Source organism: Mus caroli, chromosome 11 (assembly GCF_900094665.2).
Source record: "Mus caroli chromosome 11, CAROLI_EIJ_v1.1, whole genome shotgun sequence".
NCBI classification, from domain to species: domain Eukaryota; kingdom Metazoa; phylum Chordata; class Mammalia; order Rodentia; family Muridae; genus Mus; species Mus caroli.
The window spans coordinates 57,450,753-57,476,398 of record NC_034580.1 but is presented as its reverse complement, the minus strand read 5'-3'; the positions used below and the strand labels follow the sequence as shown (position 1 = coordinate 57,476,398).

Genomic DNA, 25,646 nt, shown 5'->3' with positions numbered 1-25,646 from the left:
TTGTTCGATCAGGCTACTACAAAGTTCTGGGCAAGGGAAAGCTCCCTAAGCAACCTGTCATCGTGAAGGCCAAATTCTTCAGCAGAAGAGCTGAAGAGAAGATTAAGGGTGTTGGAGGTGCCTGTGTTCTGGTGGCTTAAAAGCCACACCGGAGGTTAATTAAATGCTAACGTTTTCCAAAAAAAAAAAAAAAAAAAGAAAAAAGAAATATTGGGAGAAAAAAAATAACAGAAGGACGGATTCAGAGAGAGAATGAGACTGCATTTGCCCCACTTATACATCCTCAAGCAGGCCAACCTGCTAGCTCAGGTTTGGGGTCTGTCCTCAGGTGGGTGGCATCCACTCCCTCCTGAAAGGGACCCCATCAGCAGGGATCTTTCACAGCTACTTTCCTGGTTGGCCATGCAAGCCAGAAATGAGATCCAAGGGTATTTCCCAAACCTGATTCTCAAGACCCGGATAAGTGTCCTCTGCACCCAAAAGCCAAGCAGTTTTGAATGCAGTGCTGAACCGTGAAGCCAGAGCAGTGTTCTCTAAGAACACTGGAGAGTGGGACTTGGGGAGACCCAAGGCCTCAACCTCAAGGCACTTGTTGGAGTTGACAGAGAAGACATATTTGAGAAGAAGGAAAAGAATTATCACTTGTACGGCACCTCTGCTTGGAGTTCATCTATTGATAAGAATTCTCACCCGGCTCACCTCGTCAGGCTCCCGAACCCTCTTCCCAGCCCATTGGTACATATTCTTATAGAATACGGTTCCAGCAAAGAGTTTTCTCAAGTCAGTTTCGGAAGAACTACTCCAGGTGGCTGATCACCTGCAATGTCTGATGAGGTTTGTCCTCTACCAGCCTGCAGGGATATTGACTGGCAGTTCTGTTAGACCAGTTTAGCTAGAATCCCCTTACAGGCAGTGCTATCCCTTTGTCATTTCCCATCCATCAACACCCACCCCAGCTGCTTCGCTATAAACTCAAAACCAAGCTGGGTCTCTCTCCCCTAGTGCCAAACCCTGCTGAGGATGGTCCCGAATGAATAACAAGTGTCATTACATTTTTTTTTCCAAAAAGTATCCACTGGTTTAAGAGACAGCTCAGTGGGTAAAATGCTTGCCTTGCAAGCAGGACTGAGTTTGGTATCCATGACTCATTTTTAAAAAGAATTAAGCTCTAAATTAATTTAAAGATTTTAATTTATAATTTTTTTTAATTTTTAAAGAAAAATTGTCACACGCCCCTATAATCCCAGCACTCAGGAGTCAGAGTCAGATAAATCTGTAAACTCGAGGCCAGCCTAGTCTATGTAAAAGGTTCCAGATTAGCCAGGGATACATAATGTGATCTACCTTTAAGAAAAAAAAAAAAAAAAAAAAAGACTGGTGGTGAGCTGGCTCAGCGGGAAGGAGCATTGACTACTCTTCTGAAGGTCCTGAGTTCAAATCCCAGCAACCACATGGGATCTGTGCCCTCCTCTGGTGTGTCTGAAGACAGCTACAGTGTACTTACATATAATAAATAAATCTTTAAAAAAAAGAAAAGAAAAGAAAAAGTCGTGTGGTCGTACTCGCCTAACAATCCTAAATTAGTAAGGTGGAAAATAGGTGGATTTGTGGAGTTCACTGGCCAGCCAAACTAGCCTGCTTGGGGAGTTCCACACCAGGGAGAAACTTTGTTAAACAAAAAGGCACCAGGGTAAACAGACACAGAAATACACGCACACACAGTCTTCACCTTCCAACTCTAGACATAAACGTTACTGTGTTACTATCCTAACCTTCCAGAAGGAGCCAGGGATCTGGAAGCCCAAGGCTTTTCTGATGCGTATCAGTAGGTGGTAGACTCCAGCCCTCTGGCCTAGCGACCTTAAGAAAGAAAAACAAAACAAAAACAAAATAAAACTGCTGCCCCTCCTACTGCTAAGAACAGGGCACATGGGCCTCCAAAGTACCTTATCCAAGCACCATGGGCTCCCAGGGGGTTGGTAGAAGAAACCTGAGAAGAAGGCAACAGGAATGTCTAACCAGAAGCCACATTTCCGCTTTGTAGTAGTAGCAGGAAGACTTAAAGGTCTCCTCTCAGCAGAGTCGGAGGGAGAACAAGAATGCAGAGTTCACAAAACTAGAGTATCCAGGTCTGTGTCCGTGCACCAACTACCATCACCTACCTGAAAGCCACTGGGGCTCCAAGAAACGAGCATCGGAACCACCCAAGATGCTAGCTAAATGCACATTTCCAGGCCTGGAGAAGAGGCTTGCTCAGTGGGCATGGAGCCAGGCCTGAGATACTACGCTTTAAACCAGCACCTCGGACATTCTGAAATACTGATTCTCTGCAGAGCCCACTCTGCGGCGAACAGGACCTCCAAGTTCCGAAGTTTCCCTCCCTCGCTCGGCGCCCCGACCTCCTCCCACCATCCTAATCCCTGGGCCTCACCTAGGCGCGCAGTCAGGAAAGCATCGGGGAACTCACTGACCTTTGCCAGGAAGCCGCGGGCCCCAAGAGGCGCAGCACAGTGTCCGGCAGGGGGCGCTGCACCAGGGACAAAGCAGGGCGGGGGCGCCGGGCACCCCTAGCCCAGAGCCGCGCGGCGGGAAGGAGCGGGCGCCGGAGAGGGAGGGAGACACGCGGCGGCGCGGGGGCGGGGCGGCCGGCGGGGCGGGGCGGGGCCGACGGGCAGGCGGCGAGCGCCGGGAGAGCGCGCCGGGGCAGCAAGGAGGGAGGAGCGAGGGGAGTGCGGGCTGCAGCCGCCCCCGCCCCCGCCCCGCGCCCGCGCCTCCCGCGCGCAACAGTTCCCCCAAAGTTGCGGCCGTGGAGGCGCGAAGCCGGCGGGGGACGCGGCCTTAGCCCGGCGCGCGCAGCCCCAGGCGGGCGGCGGCATGGGCACTCGGCAGACCAAGGGCAGCCTGGCGGAGAGAGCCAGCCCGGGCGCGGCGCCCGGCCCCCGCCGCGAACGACCCGACTTCTGGGCGTCGCTGCTGCTGCGCGCCGGGGACAAGGCGGGGCGCGCGGGCAGTGGGCTACCCCCCTACCACCGGCGCGTCGGCATGGTCCAGGAGCTGCTGCGGATGGTGCGCCAGGGCCGGCGGGAGGAGGCGGGGACGCTGCTGCAGCACCTGCGCCAGGTGAGCGCGGGGAGGGGGCATGGGGGGCGCGGCGGCTCCCGGAGCGCCCCGCCCCTACGAGGGGGGTGACAGGAGAGCGCCGGGAGGCACCGCCCAGGGTCCCCGTTTCGCGGGGATGGAGCGGTGTGGCAGCAGGTGCCTCTGTGTTTCCTGCTGAATTTGGGGCCTCAGGCTAGGGTGAGGAAGGCTGACCTGTCCAGACAGGTGAAGGGGACCTGTTGGACCATTGTCCCTGCTCCTCTCCTCCACAAGTCCCCAGGGATAGTTGATGAGAGAGGATACAGAGATGCATGCCTGGTCTGGGCCAGAGTTCTCTTCCTCTCTGCTCACAACCTATCACCCTCTTCCAAGGGTCCCAGGGAATGCGCAGTTATCTGTTTAAGCCAGCTTCTGAGGTATGTCCCTAGGATCAGTAAGATTTCAGCCCCTAGATCCTTTGCCAACAATATTGTGTCTTGTGGTTTCATCTCCCCTAACTTTGGCTGGTCCTTGCTGTGAGACCCCGGCAGAAGTCTTGGTCAGAATGGAGCTAAGCTTGGTTTCTCGGCCAGCAGGAACTGTACTCTACCCTCTCAGCCTGGTCCTGATTCACTGACTAAGGGGCATACTACACATCTGGTCAGTCCCCTCTACTGAAGGGCTGGTGCGTCACCCACCTCTCGGTTTTTGTTGTCCTTTCTCATTTTCTTCCGGGAAAGTGGTAGCCTGTACTACAGGGTCTTGCTGAGTGGCAGAGGCAGGAGGGTGCATAGGTTCTCGGCGGAACAGTGATCAGATTGGTTTGGTCTGGCTTTGTGTCACTGACTCGCACAGACGTTATATTCTTGTGCAGACCTTATATTCTTGGAGGACCCTGTTAAATAAGCAGTGTGCTGAAAATGGGGGAGGGGAAACCTCAGCTGACCTTTGTGAGGTTTTCCCATTACTGATAGAAGAAGCTGTAGGGACAACTTCCTGGGAGGAGCTTCCAGGATCTAATTGGATCCACATCTCCCTGGATTCTGAACCGTGGCTTCCCTCACACCCTATAATGTTTCTCTGGAGTTTGTTCCTAAGGTGTGTGCACTGCAAAAAAAAGGGAAGTAGAGACTTGAGGACTTGGGGAGGTGGAAGGCTTCCTTCCACCTTTGCCTCTAGTTTTCCTGACAACAGCCACAGTGGTTCTCTGGAGGCTGCTGTACCCTCAGATGCCTTCTCTGGGTTGAATCATCAAAGAAAGATAGCATTTTACACCATGTAACTTTAGTGGTGTGTATTTCTCTGTCTTTTGAAAATCAAAAGCCAACCTTGTATGGCCTCCATGGTAATTCTGTCACTTTCACACGAAAAAAAAAAAATGGATTTTCCAGACCATCATTAGCTGTCTGTGCAATAGGCAGTAAGAGGGTTGTACCAATCACATGCAGCTTCCCCAGCCCTGGGGGTGCTGCTCTAAAGAACACCAAAGCAAGGAAGAAACTGACAAGCCCTTATTGAGGGGTGGGGGAGAAAATTAAGGCAACATTGGCAAGCACCAGTTAGGAGCCCACTGGAGGGAGCCGAGGGTCTCAGGGAGGAGGCTGATGTTAGGGGTATCCAGTATAATTACACATCGCATTGTGGGACCTGGGCCTCTCCCTTTAGGGTCTTCGGCTCTCTCTCTGGCACCTCTCCAACCACAGGCCCGGGAGGGCTAAAGGGAAGAGGCAGGGTTAATCAGACTTCCCCCTTTTCTGGGGCTCCCTGGCCCTGTGCCTGATGATGAGGGCTGTGGACCTGGAGAGCTGCCCTGTGTTGCCTGTAATGTGGGGATCAGAGAGCCCTTCCAGGAAATGGTCATTGACCTTAGGCGTGTGGCATTGGGGCTCAGGGATGTCCAAGTGTCTGTGACAAATGAAAAGGGTGTTTTCTAGGACCCTGAAACCAAGCAGCGGAATGTCTAGCCAGATTTGTGCTGCAGTCTGAGTGGCTCTCCCCCAAGATACTATTTCCATCTTAGTTTCCTCCTGGCAGGAACCCGGGCAGTTTGGCCACCCCCACTCACATAGTACTTTCTCCTGTATTTGATAACATTTGGCACTAAGTGTTTGGAATTGGGTTCTTTTGAAGCAAGGTCTTCTGTGTCCCAGACTGGCCTCTCACTCACTGTGAAGCCAATGATGACCTTGAACTTCTGATCCCCCCCCCCCCTCAGCCTCCACACCCCAAAGTGTTGGAATTACAAGCATGGGCCACCACACCCAGCTTATTTGGTCCTGGAGATCAAGCTCTGGGGCCTTGTGCATGCCAGGCAAACATTCTTTCAACTGAGCTACTCCCCAGCTGTTGACACTGGATTTCTATGTGTTCAGAGCGTGTCCAGGGTTAGAGAAAGCATCGATCCATAACTCCTATGGTCCTGAAGGAATTGAGTCCTTGATCTTTCTGAGTCTCTAAAGGAGCCTCACGTTCTCCTCAGGCAAATGTACCTGATCTCCCACAGAATTTCAAGAAATACACAGAGCTTGTGAGTGCTACTTATAGAGCCCAAGTGTAGAGTCAATGCTCTTCTCTCCTGCCTCCGTTTCTCTTGCTTTGTGTTTTGCATATAGAAATGGTTCAGAGCCATGTGTGGCAGTCTGTGCTAAGCCGATGTATCATGGCTGCTGTTGCCACTTGTAAGATTCAGGGAGTGTCCTTTTGCTTGGAGACTTCTCCCGCTTATCACTTGTGGAAAGGCCTCACACACAGTTCAGAGGGTGCAGGCAGGATGCCAGGCAGTTGCCTTGAGGGATCACAGAGCCATCCTCTTCCCTTTAGGAACAATGTAAACTGAGAAAGGCCTGGCACCAAGAATCGAGCCTGAGTGGCTTGCCTTTGGTCCTCAGTCTGCTGTGACCTTGGGCCCAATGGTAACCTCTCTGAGTTGTGTTTCCTCATTTCTTGAAGAGGCATCCTGGGTACTGAGCAGAACAAATCCTATCAAGTGTGTGTGAAATTTTGTTGGCACTGCCAATCAAGATGTGTTCTCATGGCAACCAGGAGGATCTGGCCTACTTTGGGTATAGCTGGATTAGGGACAAGAACATGTGGCCTTTCTCTTTAGGCCTAAACCAAGGAGTTCCTGGTTCGGAAGCAGTCTGGAACAGATGTTCATAAGCATAAAAGAACTCATCCCCTGATTCTTTCCCCGACATACCCTCCCCTAGGCCTTCTGCTTCCTCGTGGATCTTGGGTTTGGGGGCTCACACTTGCTGTTTTAGGAGTCCTGGGGAAGGGATGGTCTGACAAAATAGGGGGGCTGTGTGGAAGATGCATTGCCACTGCCTCACTCCAGAGGTCTTTCTTCAGTCCCCGGAATTTCAGACTGTGTTGTCCTGCTTCATGGAATAGCAGAATAAGAAACAGGCTTGCTCCCCGCCAAGGTGACCCATCTCTGAGTTCACCAATACCCCTGCCATGTTAGTCAGCCGTTCCCATGACAGAACGTGTGAGGAAACCAACTTGTGAGCAAGGCTCTGTTTGGACTCACAGCTTCTGAGGTTTCAGGTAGTGGTCATTTGGGCCTGTGGTGGGGCAGAACATCGGGGCAGGGAGTGTGTGCTGATGGAAGCTGCACACCTCATAGTGTCTGGAAAGCAGAGAGGAAGGAGCCAGGCAGGGACCCGAGACCTCTTTTAAGATTTCCACTACCCAAGAGCACCACATGTTAGAGATTGATGGCCTTTGAAGGATACTCATCCAAACCCTAGCATCTACTTCCTGCAGGGAGTCTAGTTAGGCTGGTTTACTACTGGTATGCTGTATCTCTGATAGGCAGAGCAGTTCTTCTGGCTACCTGACTGGCCTCATCTCAGTGTGGCCTGGCTTTGTGGCTCTAGGTACTCTCTAGAATGGTAGAGCTGTCTTCCTAGGCTCAAAAGCAGAAACCACACCCACAAACACAAGAACCAAACACGTAGGCACTAGGGTGCTAGACATATCACTGACCCAAGAGGAGCTGGATAGTGTCCACGCATCTGGAGATGCCCCGTTGACGGACAGATCTGCTGCCCCAAAACAGACGCGCACAGTGACATGTGAAGGTCATCTTTTCCCTCCTATAGCCCCCCCCCCAAGAGAATCTCTATGGGTGAGTCAATGGGAAGGTTGCCACACACTGACCAGACAGGTTCCCAGTGTCACCTCTTAATTCTTCCTCCACCTGGAACGCATCTTGTTTTCACACGTGTTCTTTCCTTTCAGCGGACCACCTTCCTGAGCACACCAGCCCATGCTCTAACATCTAGTTAGCATCCATGTCAGTCCTGCCATGGTGCAAGGTATTTTAGTCACTCCTAGTTCCCCCACATGACCTTTGGTCTGTCACACAAGGTCATGTGCTTCCTGGGTGTAGAGCCACCATTACCAGTGTGCATGGTCCAGTATTGAAAACCTGCAGGTTTGTGATAGTCCTTCTTAAGTCTTTGTGCTGTGGTAGTACGTGTGTAGACTGTCAACATGTCAACTCTGGAAGCGTTTGGATGCCCTGCTTCAGCCCTACATCTGATTTATCAGGCTGCCAGTCTGGCTGTGAGCGCCTGTGCATTTGCTTCTAGGTTTCTGGGCATGCCAGTTTTCAGGAAATCCCTGATGGCCACAAGGTTGATTGTGCCTGGCACCCTGCCAGGCTGAGGTGTTCTTGGAGAGAGGAGTGGCATGGTGCCCAGCCTTGGCACCACAGGATCCTACTGGGCAGGTGTAGTCTGGGGCCTCTGCTGAGGTGGCAGGAGGGGAGCAAAGCCTGATGGGAGAGTTGGGCCTCCCCATTCCTAGTCAGCTCCTGCGGGATTGCGTGTGTTCCCTCCACAAAGGAACTGTAGGTTTTGAGCTCTGGCAGTCTGTCTGGGCTGTGTGCAAGCATTGCCAGTGATAGAGGTGCAGAGGCTTCTGATGTCGGGACCTGCTTTGTTCCTTTCCACAGATGCCAGGGACACTGGCCAGGGACACAGCGACCTCTATAGTGGCCAAACTAACCACAGGGCCTAGAGTAATCTAGTTTCTGACTTCACGGTCTGATGGGGCTGGGAGAGGGGAGAAGGCTTCCTCTTTTTGGAATAAATTTTGGAGATTGCCAAAAGCTGTTTTTAAATCCAGTGTCTCTTGTGAGTTTTAGTCATGTCCTGGCATCCACCTCTGATGTGCAGGGAAGTGCAGTCTTACTGCCCTCCCACCACCACCACTACCTCTACCACCACCCCCAGTATCAGGGCATTTCTGTGTGTCCTTTCCTGGGACTGAAACCATCCATACACCAGGTACCTTGACACATGGTCAGGTTTTAGAAAGTCCCTGAGGTCTTGTTTGTTTGTTTGTTTGTTAAGACAAGGTCTCCTTATGTAGCTCTGGCTTTCCTGGAACTCAATATGTAGACCAGGCTGGCCTTGAGATCACAGAGATCTACTTGCCTTTGCTGGGATTATAGACATATGCCACCATGCCTGGCCTGTAGATACAGTTTTAAGTGCCGCAGACACACTTCCCGCTGGCCCATGGTGAGTCTCTTGTGAGTCTGCTGAGATTGGCTTAGATTTCTCAATTATTTCCACTCTGAACCCTGGCCAGGGTAGCCTCCTGATGTTTGGGTTCCAGAAGCTGCTCCCCATAATCCATTACCTCCATTAAATAAGAGGCTTCTCGTCAGCTGACTAGTATCTCTACACTGTCCCCATCAGAATGTACAAAGGCGCGATCAGCACTGGAAGAGACCCCTCCCCTAAGTAGAGATGTTCAGCCAGCACATGACTCACCTTCCCCACCAGGAACAGCAACGAGAGTTTTCTATGAGAAAATACATGTGCACACAAGGATATTCACAGACACGTGAATTTTTTTTATTAACTTTTATTAGCTCAAACTCCTGGCTGCTGCAACCATATGGAGTTCTGCCGACAGCTGCTGCTCAAAGGGATGTGGCATTTTGATGTTTCTAATTTTATCTTAACCAGGATAGACAGTGGAGTCCAGCTGAGACTAGGGAGTACCCAAGGGTGTTTTCCTGCGGAGGCAGACAACTGACTCGCTTTGAGCCTAAGGCCCATGGACTAAGACCCTGTGTTACACAGCTAACTTCCAAATTCATGATGATAGTATATGGGGGAGGTGGCCTTTGGCAAGTGATTAGGATAAGATAAGCTATGAAGGTGGGGTTCCTGTGATAGGATGGGTGAGCTGACACTTGCCCTGTCTCACCACTGAGATTCTCTAGTCTGTTGCGGCACAGCAAGAATGACTTTTTCAAATGCTGTGCTGTGCCCTTAGATATCTGACCTCCAGATCTGTAAGCTAAATAAACTGGAAACTCTGTTTCATGTAAATTACCAGCCTGGGACTTTTTGTTGCAGTAGCAGAAAGCAGATTAAAAACACCATACACACCTGCAGAACTGCTCCTCACCATGTGTCTCCTCCAAGTCCATCCCCATCTTCCTGCCTCTACTCTCTGCTTCATGTGGCTTCTCTTTGAGTCTCTAAGTCTCTCCCTCCTTTGTATCTCTGATTCCCCTGGGTAAAAAGCAGACTCTTAAAAATGTCTCTTCAGGGGGCTGGAGAGATGCCTCAGTGGTTAAGAGCACCGACTGCTCTTCTGAAGGTCCTGAGTTCAAATCCCAGCAACCACATGGTGGCTCACAACCATTCGTAATGAAATCTGATGCCCTCTTCTGGAGTGTCTGAAGACAGCTACAGTGTACTTAGGTATAATAAATAAATCTTAAAAACAAAAAAACAAAAAAATGTCTCTTCAGGCAAGGTGTAGAGGCTTATGTCTTTTAAAACAATGCTGGGGAGGTCTGGATAGGATGGGGAGTTTAAGACCAGCCTGGATTACAGGAACCTCTTTTACAAATAAAACAAATGTCTCTTGTTAGTCTGCCTGAGTTTGGTGGGCTTCCCTCTATACCCCTCCCAACTCTATGCACAGAAAGATGGGTTATGAAGTCATGAGAATAAGTAAGGGGTCTAGACCCGCTCATCTCAGTTGTCTAGATGTCAGCACATGCCACACAGGGGGAGCAAGCACTGGAGATCTCCTCTGTGCAGGTTTCTAGTCCACAAACCATATTCATTCATTCATATCTTTTTTTCTCTTCTTAAGTCAGGGTATCTCACATACCCCAGGCCAGCCCTGACTCTATAGAGCCAGAGATGACCTGAGACTTCTCATCCTCCTGTCTCCATCTCCTAAATGCTGGGATTGCTGGCAGATGCCACCATACCCGGTTCATGCGGTACTGGGGATCCAAGTCAGGGCTTCATATATCCTAGACAAGCACTCTACCCACTGAGCTGGATCCAGGGCCCTTTTAAATTCCTTAAATAGTTGGCTTGTCGTTTGTTTCTGTTTCTGTTTTTGTTTTTAAGACAGGGTCTTACTATGTGGCCCAGGCTGGCTTCAAGCTTCTAACAATCCTGCCTCAGCCTCCCAAGTGCTGGGATTATAGTTGTGTGTGCCACCATGCTCCTTTAAAAAAAAAAGTGGAATTATTACATATTAAAGTATAACTAGTAGGTTTTTTAACATACCCCAAAAAGCAGCATCCTACCATTATGGAATATAAGAAACTATAGATGGGCAAAAAGGAAAGAGACCAATTGAATGCATGAATTCAGTGGTTTAGCACCTGTTCTGCAAGAGACGAAGCCTGCAACCTGTGGGGAAAGGCTTCAGCAACAAGTGTGCCCTGCTTCACAGAGGGTGGCTAGGATCCAAGAGCTCACCGTGTCAGGCATGTGTTCAGCTAAGCAGTGTGGTTGCCATAGCTGGGAATTGGAGCCTGCTGTTCTGAGCCAGGATGCTCATTCTAGAATGGACAGAGGAGCAGAAATAGCCACAGTGACTGGTGGGCAATCAGCTATGTATGGCTACTCAGATTCTAGCACCTGGCTTGCTTCTGATTGAGGGTGGCCCAGGGGTCAACATGGATACACTGGTCTCTGAAGACACCCCTCCTCCCCGTGGGGCTTGTAAGTGGTCACAGACACTCAGTCCACCTGCCACTTCCTGAATAGGACTTTGTCTCACCTGCTCTGCTGGGCCCTCCTAGCTACCCAGTGCTCAGGCCTGTACCTTTCTGCCCTCTGGGTCCCCTGACCTGTGACTTTTCCCTACTCCACAACCGATGTCTCCATGGAGCACCACCAGAGCCACAGGCTGCCCATGGAGGTTCATCAGACACCCTTCTTCCACCAAGGGACACAGGCAAGAGATAGAACCTCAAAGGGAAACCGCCTCTCCTGAAAATCTCTCCCCATTCAAGCTTGCTGTCGGGAAGAAATCTGCATTCATACAGCCTGGGAAGGTGGGGCCTGTGACACCCCCCCCCCAACCTACTCTTCCTTCTAAGTTCATCCATATAACTTGTGCCTCTTGGAGCCTAGCCTTGAGCCTCAGGTTGTCTCCTGGGCTAAGCAGGATTCCCTCCCTAAGTGCTATGAGCAGGTGCCTAACACCTAGACTTAAACAGTCTAGATTCCCACCCTGGACCTCTGCAGCCCAGCACCTCTCCTGATAGTCACAGCATACCTGTAACCCTCCCCCCATATTTCCTCACCAGTATATGAGTGAACACAGAACTGTCCTGCAGAGCATTTATGAGAGAGCTCTAGTCCATCCGCCCCCCCCCCCCAACCAGCATCAGGTAGTGCTGGCTCAGGGCATTTCTGATGGGTTCCTTGACCACCTTGCCCTATTCTGGCTATGATCCCAGCTCCTGGATCCAACCAATTCCTTCCCCTCTCACCAGAGGAAATGAATGGTGGATGGGGAGAGGCTCCCAGAACTCCATGGGTGAGACCTTCTGGAATGTGTTTAAATGTTTAGTGGAGGTACACATGATCCAGGGAAGAGTTACAGTCTGTGACATGGGACTGAGCTGGGACTGGGACTCCTAAGCTGCTGTCCTCATAGCAATGGCTGGAGAAGTGTGGGAAGCCTGTGTCTGCTCCAATAACTAATGCAGTTTTTCCAGGCTCCCTGGGTTGGGGCAAGTAGCTTAGGTCCCCTCCTTATAGGCAGGGTGAAGGAACTCCTAGGTCACAGAAGCATTCCGTCTTGTGGCAGGAGCAGGAGGGAGGTAAGGGCAGACATTGAAAGGTGGGGAGCACCACTGTGCTGAGCACAATCTCTGTGTGACACTTGCAGAACATGGTTCCTTAACCTAAGATACAGGGAGGGCTGAAGTGAACTGACACTGCATGGCTCAGCACCTCTCTATTAGGGATTAGCTATGCTTCTGCTCCTGGCAGCCAAGCAAGACCAAGAACTTGGAGGATTAAAGCCTCCAACCTATTAAGGAGCATCAGATAGCTTCAGAGACACCCCAAGTGAATCTGGACTCCATCTGGGGCACCCAGGGCACAAGCAAAGATATGGTGTCCATCTCTCCTGAGCTCTCACAGACTGCCAGGGTCCGTGAATCCCCTCCCTGCTTTCCAGGGAGCCTCTAGCCGGTCCAAGGAAGGGCAGTCTGGGTGTGTCCTGTGCTCTGTACTTAATCCCCATTCCTCCAGACTCAGTAATCCCAGTCATCTTAGTTTTTCTAGGTTGTACCAATCTACTGAGCTTATATTATTCCCAGCTGCAGACTTCAGCTGTCCCCTCCTCCTGGAGGTGTGTTTCAGAGTAAAAGCAGTGGCAGGAGCACACTTGACCAGTGGTTTCCAGGAAGCGATAAGCCCAGGAACCATCAAGAACATTGAATGGGTTTGGGATATGGAAACTCAGACACAAAACCATCCAAGTTACTTTTTCCAGGAATCCCCACCCCTCAAGACATGGCTTTTGCTGCTTGGAAATTGGCCCGGTCTAGCAAGGCGAGCATAAGAGAGTAGAAATGGTTTGGATAGGGTAGGACTTTTCAAAGGGGAGTTGCTCTGTGAGCCAGAAGATGGGACTCTTGGGAATGGGACCACAGGAGGAAGGGGCAAACTTGGAAAGGAAAGAGAAGGCATTAGGATGGAATTTCAGACAATTTTCCAGACATAGAATGTGCCTGTCTGTGTGTGGCAGTCTGTCTGTCTGTCTCTCTCCCCCCCCCCCACTCTGTGTGTGTGTGTGTGTGTGTGTGTGTGTGTGCTATCAGTTAAAACTCAGAACCTGTTTCAATTGCATACTACCACTGAACTCTACCTGCAGCCCTAAAATTGTTGTAGAAAACTCAAAAGCCCACCTAGGAAACCAAAGGACCAGGATGACCATGACAGCAGATGTAGGACAGAGAGCACCGGGGCAGGTGCTGCCTGCAGTGCTTATGCCGGAAGATGCCCACTGTGGGGAGTACTCTGGGCAGGGTCAAGGACACTGACTGTGAGCACTGGACTCCTGTCAGTCCTGTGGTTCTGGCCTTTCCCCTCCACCTCACACACTACTTCTCCTCCCCCCACCCCTGCCAGTGTTCATGGAAGTTGTGTACACATTCAGGAGCCACCCAGAAATCAAAGATCACTCCCATCCTCAGGGGACATGGCTGTCTCCTCCCTATAGCCTTGAAAGCTCACTGCTCCCTTTGCTGCTGCTGCTGCTGCTGATGATGATGATGATGGTGATGGTGGTGCTGGTAATGGTGGTGATGATGATTCTGCCTGGCTGGGGGTCCCACGGCTCCTGCTGAGAAGCACATAGAAGGACCCCATGGCCCTTCCCCGCCCTTCCCACTGTCGAGCGAGCGTGATTGACAGCTGAGCTCCACTCAGGCATGGCCTCACCCTCAGCCAGCTTAGGGTGCTAGGGGATCTTTCCTTCTCTCTGGAGCTGGGAGTGAGCAAGTGGATTCCAGCCGAGTTCCCCATCCCGTTTGAGTCATTCATCTTCATCATCCTTGGGCCCAGGAGGAGGACAGTAAGAAGCCAGAGACCAAACGCGGGAGCTCTGGCCTTGGTTTTGGCCTTGCCTCTAATGTAGAGATTTAAAGAGATAAAGACCCTCACTTCACTGTGGTGTGGTGCTAGTTCTGTGTGTCCCTTGGGCTAGACCATGACACCCAGTGTTTGGTCAGCCATTAGTCTAGATGTGGCTGGAGGTATTTTTAAATGTAATGACTCTTAGCGTTTTAAAAAGGACATCATCTTTCTACAGTATGGATGGGCTGTGTTGGTTGAGAAAAGATGTGATCCCCGCACCCCCGCCCCAAGAAAGACAGATTCTGCCTCCATGCCTCCTGTAGCAGCAAAAACAAGACAGTGATGCCAGGTCTTGGGTAGGCCTCCAGCCTGTCCTCCTGCTCCGCAGATTTCAGAGTTGCCAGCCCCCACAGTCACATGACCCAAGTCCTTAAAATAAACCAAGTTCTCTCTCCCTCCTCTACACACACACATGCATCTATTGGTTGTTTCTCTGGAGAACTCAGTCTAATATAAGTAACTCCCTAGGGCTGGTGTCCAGGAGAGGCGGAGTTAGAAACTTCTGGGGGCCCTGGGTTCCTTCTGTCCTCTTCCTCACTGAGTCAACCCTGCAGACCTCAGTTTCTTACTCTGAGAAATGGGCTGTTCCTGGGAAGGCTCCCTTGCAGAGGAGCCAGCGGGTCCTCCAAGTCATCCCTCTGCCTCGTTCCTTGAATTCTTTGGTGATGGAACATACCTTTCACCTAAATGGGACAGACTTCACCGTGGAAAGGGATAATGGACTTGAATGGGTTTGCTGGAGGTATAAACAACTGATTTTATTATTTCCCAAGAGGAAATGCAAAATGCCAAGAATTCAGGGAATTCAGGAGCCTAGGGACCTCTGGGATTCTTGCCCCTCCACCACCCACCACCCCCACCCTTCACCCCACCCCCGCATCCTCTGTTTTCTACAAAATTTCAGTTATACAAGAGGCTCTGGGAAAGCAAGGGACGCAGGGGAATCAGTTGGGAGATACTGTGGAGGCTGTACCCTGTCAAAGTCAGAAAGCGCGGGAGAGCGGGAGACTCAGCTGCAGGGAGAGCCCTACACACAGAAGGTCTCTTCTGTCCTAGCACCAAAAGAAAAGAGAAAAGCCAGAGAGCCAGAATGTCTGAAAGAAGGAGGTGGGGGGAGCAATTTGTTGAATTGTTGTGTTCTCTGCTCTCTCTTGCTTCCTGCCACTGGGCCCCTCCCTTCCAAAGAGTGACTAAGGAACTAGCCCGGAACTGGGTCTCACATCTGTCTGTCCTGACCTATGTCTAGAGGGAGCTGTGACGGGGGTTGGGGGGTGGGGAATTAATGCAGTCATGCAGCCCTCTGTTTTTCTAAAGAGATGGCATCCTCTTGGAGTTATTTGTCAGTACTGTGGCTCCTTGGGTTATAATTAAGTTACACTTGGCAGTAGCCAGGTATCTGTTTCCAAAGGGGGCCTGGGCTGGCTTTTTTTTTTATTTATTTATTTAATTTTAGATGTATGAATGTTTTGCTTGCATGTATGTCTGTGTATCACCTATGTACCTGGTGCCCTTGTGGGACAGAAGAGGGTGAAGAGTTCCTTGGAACTGGAATTGAGGGTAGTTGTGAGCCAACATATTGGTGCTAGGAATCAAATCCAACAAGGGCCCTTAGCCACCAGATATGGTGGTACACTAAGGAGATGGGGCAGAATAATGACAGATTCCAGGCTAGCCTGGGCTACATGGTGAGTCTTTAAGAGAAGGATAAACACTAGACAGAGCTGAGGCAGCTGTTAGTGTAATATAGCATCCTGTTTTGCAGTGACGTTGTTTTCATAAGCAGGAACACACACTAAAATAGAAATGAAAACAGACCCGTGCACATCCATTCCACACTCAAGGCCAAAGAAGCTGGGCCCACCCACCAAGATTCTGCATCATGTGACTTAAGCTTCTAGCCTCCAAATTAGAAGACTCTCCAGGGAAAGTTAAAAGGAGCCAGCCAAGACTGTGAAGTCATTCTGACCTAGGCCTAGGTAACTTAGAATAAATTTTGTTCATTATAAAATAAAATTCTCAAGTGCGTGTCCGTGTCTGCTGTTTTTCTTTTAAAGTCTTGTTTTTATTTGTGTGTGTCCATACTGTGTATTCATGGTGTTGGGGGGAGAGGGGAGCTGTGACAGTGTGTCACAAAGTGTGGGGGAAGACGGGAGGGTCTGTGTATCACAGAGTATGTGGAAGTCAGAGGATAACATGGAGGAGTCTATGGTCTCCTTTCACCTTCACGTAGGGTCCAGGAAGCATCTTTCCCCCCTGACCTATCATGCCAGCCCTTCTTTCTCTTTCTTCCTTTCTGTTTTTTCAGAGTCAAGGTCTCGTGGTAACCCAAACTGTACTCAAACTCACTCTGCCACCAAAGCTGGCCCTGAACTCCAGACTTTGCCTCTGCCTCCTTAAGTGCTAAGATTAGAGATATTCGGCACCATTCCCAGCTCTGTTTCAGCCTCCACCCCACACACTTTTTGAGTATGCAGTGTATGAAAAGCATAATGTTAAACTGAGCATGCTCACATGTCCCTTGTCTCCATGTGATGATGAATGGATGTGTTTCACCAATGAGAGCCCCCTGATAGACTTGCCTAGGGAGACACTGCTTTGAATGGTCCCCCAGTTTGCTCCTAGTTTGCTGCAAGCAATAAACCTCCCCATGCCGCTTGTTTTTGCTTGAGAGGTCTCACTCTGTAGCCCTGGCTGGTCTCAAACTCAAAGAAATCTGCCTGCCTCCGCCCGATCTCCGCCTCTGCCTCCACCTCCAGGTTGCTGGATGATTAAAGGCCTATGACACCACACCTGGCCTCTTTATGATATGTATAATGCAGCATTAGGAGATAAAGTGGGAGGGGAGACAAAATATGTTCAAAATACATGGTATATATGTATGATATTCTCAAAAAGCAAATTCTGTTTAAAAGATATGTGTAAACCAGGTGTGGTGGCACTCATCTTTAATCTCAGCGCTCAGCAGGGACAAGTGGATCTCTGTGAGTTTGAGGCCGGTATGGTCTACAAATTGAGTTCCAGAACAGCCAGGGCTCTGTTACACAGAGAAACCCTGTCTCAAGAAAATAAAAATAAAATGTAAAAGATATTGGGCTGGAGAGATGGTTCAGTAGTTAGGAATACTGACTGCTCTTCCAGAGGCCCTGAGTTCAATCCCCAGCAACCACATGGTGGCTCACAGCCATCTGTAATGGGATCCAATGCTCTTTTCTGGTGTGTCCAAAGACAGCTACAATGTGCTCATATAAATAAATCTAAAAAAACCAAAAAGATGTGTGTATACATATATATTAATTAGAGTAAATACATAAGCTAGTGGCTTACTGGTTAATGTCAGATATCATGCACTCTGCCTAATTATGTGAACTGTCCTTTCTTATGCCTGACCGAGCAGTGAGTGTGTTGACACCAGATCATCACAGCCCAGTGATGTTGTGCTCTAGAATGCCATGGGGTCTGTGGTGCTAAGCAATTGGAGCGTCTGCACTCTCTTATAATCCTGTGGGACTCCTGTTGTGTTCCAGGTCCTCTGGAATCGTAATTACGAAGCTTGTGTCTGCACCGAGATTTTCTCAATTAGTAATCAGCATGCTGCAATAGAAAACCTGGGGTTCCTTAGACTTTTAGTCATTTATTATTTTCCTTCCTAGGTTATTTTGAAACAGAGTTTCTCTGTGTAGCCCTGGCTGTCCTGGAACTTGCTCTCTAGGTCAGGCCTCAAACTCAGAGCTCCACCTGGCTCTGCTTCTGAATCCTGGAATTAAAGGCGCGTGGTGTTACAGGTCTGTTTCCTTAAGCTTTTACATTTAAATCACCAAGTTCATGTAACCTTCACAATTGCATTCTAGGGCAAAGAGGTTATAACTTAGGTAATTAAACCTCCATAAAGATCTTTCTCTTCTGGAAAATACACAAACCAGTGGCTTACTCATTAACGTCAATATTAATAAGTAATAAGTATTTATTAATTTAGTAAGTATAAGTGCTTATTAACAAGCCAATATTACTTGTTAACGTCTGATATCATGCACTTTACCTAATTATGTGAACTGTCCTTTCTTATGCCTGACCGTACAGCGGGCGTGCTGGAAATAGAACCCAGCTGCTGACGTGTTTGCACACTTTACCTCAGCTCTTCTTCACCCCAGATCTACCTAAAATGTTTGAAGTGGCTTTTTTTTTTCTAAGTTTAATGTATCCAGTTTCTTTTTGTTAACATAATTTTTGTTTTTTAGATGTATTTATTTCATGTGTGTGAGTGTTTACATGCATGCACAGCTGTATACTATGTTCATACAGTGTCCAGGGAGGCCAGAAGAAGGCATGGGATCCCCTGGAACTGAAGTTATAGACTATTGAGTGCTGCTATGTGGGCGCTGGGAATGCAACCCTGGCTCTCTGTAAGAACAGCCAGTGCACATAACCACTGAATCACTCCTCCAACTTCCATATCCAGTTTTCTCAAGTTCACCAATACCCATCCTGAAAAAGCAGGACTTGGCTAGATTCCTGACCTGTTATTAAATATTAGCAAAGTCGGCTTTTAAGTATGCTCTCGGTGAAGTTCTCTGAACACATTTCAAAGCTGCCATAAGTTTAATTGAATCTACCCTCAGTGTTCTGCTTAAAAATCATAAGACCAAATTCAATTAGCCATGTAAGTCCTTCAGTCCTACTGAGTGTCTCTTCTCTCCTTCTACCATGCAGGTCATCAGGCTTGGTCCCTAACCCAGAGCTGGAACCAGGATCACACACACACACACACACGTGTAGAGATGACATAGGATCACTGGCTGTTCAATTCCCAGCAACCACATACACGGAGGCTTACAGCCATCTATAGTTTCAGTTCCCTCAGATCCTGTGCCATTTTCTGGCCTCCAGGGTCGCCGCATACATGTGGTACACAGACATACAGACAAAATATCCATGCACATAAAATAATAAAATAAATTTTATAAAAACACAAACACTACACAAATTTTTGTGGGGGGGTGGTGGTTTGAGACAGGGTTTCTCTGTATAGCCCTGGCTATCCTGGAACTCACTCTGTAAACCAGGCTGGCCTCGAACTCAGAAATCCCTGCCTCCGGAGTGCTGGGATTAAAGGCGTGCGCCACCACACCCGGCAACACTACACAAATTTACTATATGAAATTTTTTTGAGATACTCTCACTAAGTAACCCAGGCTGGTCTCAAACTCACAGAGATCCTCCTGCCTCTACTCCTCAAGCCCCTCCCGAGTGCTGGGATTAAAGGCGTGCGCCACCACATTCAGCTTCTGTGTCTTAGTTTTTTCCCCCCACTTGTTGGTATTTTTTCCAGGGCTGAGAATAAGACTCATGTGCTAAGCAAGCATGCTATCCCTGACCATCTCACACCCACTCGGGGGATTGTGGGGTTTTTATAATTTTTATATGTGTAAATATTTTGTCTGTGTGTATGTGTACCACCTGCTTGCTTGGTACCCTCAAGGATCAGAAGGTGTCAGATACCCTCATACTGGAGTTATTGATGGCTGTGAGCCGTCCACCACCTTGCTGCTGGGATCTGAACCTGAGTCCTCTGCAAGGGCAACAAGTGTTCCTAACAACCGGTGCATCTCTCGTTTAATTTTTTTAATTCTACTTTTATGTGTATTGGTGTTTTGCCTGCATCTGTGACTGTATACCATATGCATACTCAGTGCCTGTGGAAGCCAGAAAAGGGTTTCAGATCCCCTGGGACTGCAGTTAAGAGAAGTTTCCGCTGCCATATTGGTGCTAAGAATCCCACAGATCCTCAGGAAGAGCAGCCAGTGCTCTTAGCTGCTGAGCCATCTCTCCTGCCCCTCTCCTTGGTTCTAAATGGAGTTTCTCATACGGAGCCGGGGGACCATCTTGGGAGTATAGTGGGACTACTACTTGTCCACCCTACTGTGTGAGGTGGCAACCGGCAGAAGCCCCAGGACCAGGGGAGAAGGACGCAGAATGCTGACTAAGCAGAGCCAGCCTTCCTTACCCTCAGTGACCTCAGCTGGTGTCAGCAGTAGCACAGGAGTCCTGTCCCCCTTTGCCTATTGAAGCCTTGAGAAAAGTGTCACCATTGTTTCAAGTCACTGTGCTAGATTCCTAAGGCAGCTGGGACAAATTACTACCAACTGGGTGGCCTCAAACAACGGGATTTTATCCTTCCCTCCTTTCTGCTTCAAGGGGTTGTCACCACATCCCTCCCAGCTCCCCCCCCAGCTCTACCCCCCCCTGCTGTTGCATCACCTGTCTGTTCTGTGAACACCCAGGTTGGATTTAGGAAACCTGGATAAACAAAGGTGACATCTTCCAAAATTCTTAATTTCATCTACAAAGAACTTTTTCCACAAATGGTCACCTTTTGATTTCTGGGCACAAGAGCATGAGGGTGTCTTGGGGTGGGGTAGGAGGTCACTGTTCAGCTGTCTGCATCCATGGATGTGTGCATATATCCCAAGCCTCCCTCCCTTCCCTGGGACACGTTAAAGCTTCTTCCCATACTATTTTCTTCCGAGGAAGCCTCTGCTCAGGCGCTTCAGCTCCAACACATCCTGGCTTCTCTCTCTGGAGGCTTCCTGGAGCTGTTTCCTAATAGCACCTGACATTTCCCTCCCCTCCCCCGGGATTCCCCTGGAAGGAGAGTCACTGGGAGGTTCAGGCACCAGCTGCAGCCGGTGTTTCCCTGGCAGGTCCCCTCCTTTGAGAGATATGCCAGGATTGCTCCCTGAGCCTGGAGGAGAGGCTGCCTCGATGCTTCCTGCTTGCCCTCTGGACATTAATTAATTTCCTTCTAGGGGGCTGTGCATGCTTGCAAGCTCATTAAGCATCTCTGCACTCAGGCTGTGGCAACGTCTATCTGTACGTCTGTCTGTCGGCCGTCAGGGCTATTGTCTACCTTCCCAGTTAGAATTCAGAGGGGCGGCCTCCCTCCTCTCCCCACTGTGCTGATGAAGAAACTGTAGAGCCACACTTGGAGGAGAGAAGCAGACGCCAGCTCACTCCCTGCAGGGAAGGTCTTTGAAAGAAAAGGGGGGTGGGGTTTAAAATAGAAAGTGCCTAGCAGTCCCCTCTGTGGCTTTCCCTGCAGCACTCTCTGTAGACAGCCCCTTCTCCAAAAACAAAGGGGGCGGGGGTAGGGGGGAGGTAGGGGAGACCAGCAATGAGAACACTGCAAACAAAGACAGGTGGGCAGTTTGGGAGAAACCCCCTGTAGGCATCATGGAGCTGGCCCTACAAGGAAAGGATCCAGGCTTCCTGAAGAAGGGTCCGAAGCCACTTTCTCCCTCAGCTTGACTACTTCAACCACAGGTTAGGGATTGGCCTTGGAACCACGATTTGGAGTTGCTCTCCACTCCCTCTCCCATGCTTGTGTCTGCATCCCTTCAGAGAGAGCGGCTCAAGACCACAGGCAGGAAGAGAGTGACCAGGAGATGTGAAGGCTGTCCACACAAAGTCAGCATAGGGCTGACAGTGTCCTGCAGGACTGTTATAATGGTCTTGAACCTGCAGGTGTGTTATAATGGCCATGGGCACAGCCTCTCTTGCCCTTATTGCTGTGGAGATCTGGGTTATCCCTTTCCCATTGCAGAGTCACAACAACCAGTTGTTCTCCAGTGTTGGTCTCAGCCAGCCAGAGCTGAATTCAGCTTTTACCCCAGGAGAAGGCCATTCTGAGGGGCTCAGGTGTCCCAGGTGTCACCTTCAGGAGTGAGCACGTGGGGGAGGGGAGAGGAAATGGGGTAACTACCATGGAACCTGAGCCTCATCTCTGAAAGTGAACCGCGGGATCACAAAGAAATGAGCTCAGTGGGAAAGGAGCAAAAGGCCACCGGAAGAGGACACGAGGGGGCGGGGCCGAGTGTGATGATAAGGAAGATTAATGAACAAGGGGAGAATCACAGAGAAACTGAAAGGCTTAGCTGGCTGGCTCTCTGTCCTTCCCAGCAACAGTGAATGTGGTGATGACCACAGAATGTGAGATCAGGTGTGGAAGGCGCTGAGACCATGCACTACTAATATAATCTAGAAACTATAAACATGGGGACAGAGAGAGCCAACATCAGTTCTCAGAAGGCAGAAGCTTGATTTGAAGGAAAAAAAAAATGTAAATAGGTAGAAAGATCCCAAGCGTTCTCTGACAGTGATGTGGAAGAATTAATAGTCATCACTGGACACACAGTAGCCAAAAAAAAATGTAATGGCCAAGCAAGCATAGTGGCACACAACTCCCTCCCAGCTACTTAAGAAGCTGAGGCAGGCCGGGCGTGGTGGCACATGCCTTTAATCCCAGCACTCGGGAGGCAGAGGCAGGCGGATTTCTGAGTTCGAGGCCAACCTGGTCTACAAAGTGAGCTCCAGGACAGCCAGGGCTATACAGAGAAACCCTGTCTCGAAAAACCAAAAAAAAAAAAAAAAAAAAGAAGCTGAGGCAGGAGGACCATTTAAGCCCAGGAGTTTAGGAGCAGCAGGCACAATATATTAAGGCCTTGTCTGTTAAGGGAAAATAAATGTTAGCAACCTAGTATAATTAGCAGAGGTTAGGAAAGTCAACATCTGATACGCAGTCCTCCCATCGTCCCCTGCCCTGTTCCTGGACAACCATTGTTCTGGTGGCTCTGTGTGTTTAACTGCTGTAGGGACTTCAAATAAATGGATCATACAGGATTCGCCCTTCTTTGGCTAGCTTATTGCATTCAAATTAATGTCCTTACGGTTCTTCCTGTTTGGCACTTGTCAGAATTCCCTTCTTTTTTTTTTTTTTTTTTTTTGGTTTTTCGAGACAGGGTTTCTCTGTGTAGCCCTGGCTGTCCTGGAACTCACTCTGTAGACCAGGCTGGCCTCGAACTCAGAAATCCGCCTGCCTCTGCCTCCCGAGTGCTGGGATTAAAGGCGTGCGCCACCACGCCCGGCCAGAATTCCCTTCTTTATTAAGGCTGAAGGTACTGTTCCCTTGACCCATTCATCTGTCCAGCCACACTTGGGCTGCTTCCAGCCTTTTTTTTTTTTTTTTAATTAAGGTGTTTTAAATTGTATGAGTCTGAGTGTTTTGCCTACATGTGTGCCCTGAGAGTTCAGAAAAGGGGATTGGGTCCCCTAGAACTGGATTTAGAAATGCCTTTGAGCACTGTGTAGGTGCTAGGAATGAAACCTGGCCCTGGGCAGGAGCCACAAGTTCTCTTGTCTCTATTGGAAGCATGTGTGTTCAGTTCAGTGTCTCTCCGAAGCCCTCCCTGCTTTCAGTTCCCTTGGCTTATTTCTGAATCCTATGATAATCCTGCATTTTTTTTTAGAAATTGCCACTCCTTTTCTGCAGCGACCACATCAGTTCAAATTCCTTCCTACCATTGATGCAGGAATGCTCCCATTTCTCTCCCTCCACCCAGTGCTTGTTATTTCTGGGGGCCTTATGGAGGGCAGGGCCTTTTGGATCTTAGAATTGGATCAAGCCAAAGAAGACAAGTTGGAGAACAGCAGGGCTGGGGAGCAGAGATAGGAGAGGCGACACATGATGGTGAGAAGCTATGAGACAGTAGAGTAGCTCGAGAGCTAGGGAAAGCTTCTAGAAATGCAGGTCCTATTTGACAACCGAGAGTCATGACCATACCAAGTATGGTATTGGTCCCCCAGGAAACACAGCAACACAGCTGGGACTTAGTGTCAAACACTGGCCTATAGGCGCCTGATATTGGAGAAACAGAACTCCGACAGCCTCGGGTGTCTGTCTGCATTACTGAATACCCAAGGGCAGCCAAGTACCTGACATTCTGAAGTTTCTGTTGAGCCTAATTGTTTTCAGGTGTAAAAGAATGTTCATCATCTGTGTCAGGAAAGAACCCTTCTCTCTAAGGGGACCAGGCGCTGGGTGACTGAAGGTATCAGTCTCACTGGGAGGCACGTGCAAACCTGCATATACAATGTCAGATTTGATCAGCACGTTCACATTTAAGGCAACCATAATACAGTAATAGAAGCTGGGAGATGGCTTGGTTAAAATACCTGCCCTGCAGCCATTGAGGACCAGGAGTTCAGGTCCCCAGAAATCCACTGTCTTACTTTCCTATTGCAGTGACAAAACATGATTTCAAAGGCAACTTATAAAATAAAGTGTTTAATTTGGGATTAGTTCCATGACCAACATGGTGGGAAGCATGGTAGCAGACAGGCATGGCGCTGAAGCAGTAGCTGAGAGCTTATATCGTAACCTACAAGCATAAGGCAGAGAAAGCTAACTGGGTATGGCCTGGGCTTTTGAAACCTCAAAGTCTGACTGCCAGTGACGCACATCCTCCAACAAGGCCACACCTCCTGATCTTTCCCAAACAGTTCCACCAATGGGAACCAAGTATCCAAACATATGAGCCTATGGGAGCCGTTCTCATTCAGGCCTCCACAGCCACATGTGCAGGGTAGACAGGGCAGCCCACAGGCAGTTCCAGCCTCGTGTAGCAGAGACAAATCCCAAGATAAGCCATATCAGCAAGCTTTGGGTTTGATTGAGAGAGGCTGCTTCAGTATGCAGGTGGAAGAACAAGGACGATTCCTGACATCAACCTGATGCAGTGCACATGGGCCCCGACAGAGTCTGCATACTGTACACACAAACTAAGGGGAAAATGACTATGATAGTAACAGCAACAGTGGTAACCTAGATCTGAAACCCCCAGTTATAGTAAGGAAGGCTGCCAAAGAGGTGCACGAGCCCAGACAAATGTTGACATTAGATATTTTTGTCACAGACGGGAATGAATTCGTTCTCTCCAGCACAGGTTGTTACAGAGTGGGTCACTGCCTTTTCTACACATGTTCGCTGTGAAGTGCTGTCTGCAGTGTCACAACACAGCATGAGACCTTCACCAAGGTGCCCAGCCTGCAGTGAACTTCCCAATCTCTAGACATAAGAGCTAAATATAAACCTCTTTGTAAATCACACAGACTCAGGTATTGTGTTATAGCAGCAGCAACAACAAAAGACAGTAACCTGTGTCCCTGTCCCCATGGTGCAAGCTCTCTCTAGTGGAAAGTCTAGGGCTCTGACCCTTGGGTTGGTAATGTTTTTTTCTTCCAGACACCAGCTGTGGGCATGAATTTCCCTTGAACCCCCAGTACCACCACATAATCTGTGCAAGGACGATTCCTGACATCAACCTTATGCAGTGCACATGGGCCCGCAGAGTCTGCATACTGTACACACAAACTAAGGGGAAAATGACTATGATAGTAACAGCAACAGCGGTAACCTAGATCTGAAACACATAGACCAGGCACTTCATTGGAGGGTTGGGCGTAGTAGTAATAGGCAAAACTAGCTGTATGTCCAGAGAAGTTTTTCAGGGTTCAGAGCCACAGGATTTCCTGGGACTCCCTACTTCCTTCCTCTTAGTCTCTTCCTCCCGGAATAACACATTTTTCAGTTGCACCAGTTCCTGAATGGTTTGGGGAGCCCTCAGATTTATTGAGGGCTTCAAAAAGGTTTCCCTTGTGGAGATCCTATCTAATGCTAGTTATAGTATTAGAAATTAAAACAAAGGAGCCGGGCGTGGTGGCGCACGCCTTTAATCCCAGCACTCGGGAGGCAGAGGCAGGCGGATTTCTGAGTTCGAGGCCAGCCTGGTCTACAAAGTG

General features: G+C 49.4%; 2 protein-coding genes across 6 annotated transcripts in view; one reads left to right on the top strand and one right to left on the bottom strand.

Annotated features, from left to right (window-relative positions):
- The window catches only part of LOC110305622 (membrane magnesium transporter 2), a 20,248-nt gene extending 15,966 nt beyond the window's left edge, over nucleotides 1-4,282 (bottom strand). Inside the window, exons 1-2 of one of the 5 annotated variants that reach the window (XM_029483999.1) lie at nucleotides 2,432-2,457; nucleotides 1,773-1,860 (exon numbers count right to left, since the gene is read on the bottom strand). The gene's annotated coding sequence lies outside the window, so the exon portion shown is untranslated. Of the gene's footprint in view, nucleotides 1-1,772; nucleotides 1,861-2,431; nucleotides 2,625-3,776 lie in introns of those variants that run through there. The other 4 variants (XM_029484000.1, XM_021177658.1, XM_029484001.1 and 1 more) reach the window with 4 other exon arrangements.
- The window catches only part of Lrrc75a (leucine rich repeat containing 75A), a 43,866-nt gene continuing 20,951 nt past the window's right edge, over nucleotides 2,732-25,646 (top strand). Inside the window, exon 1 of the mRNA XM_021177998.2 lies at nucleotides 2,732-3,120. Coding sequence (XP_021033657.1) covers nucleotides 2,875-3,120 — 246 coding nt within the window. The 5' untranslated portion in view covers nucleotides 2,732-2,874. The remainder of the gene's footprint in view (nucleotides 3,121-25,646) is intronic.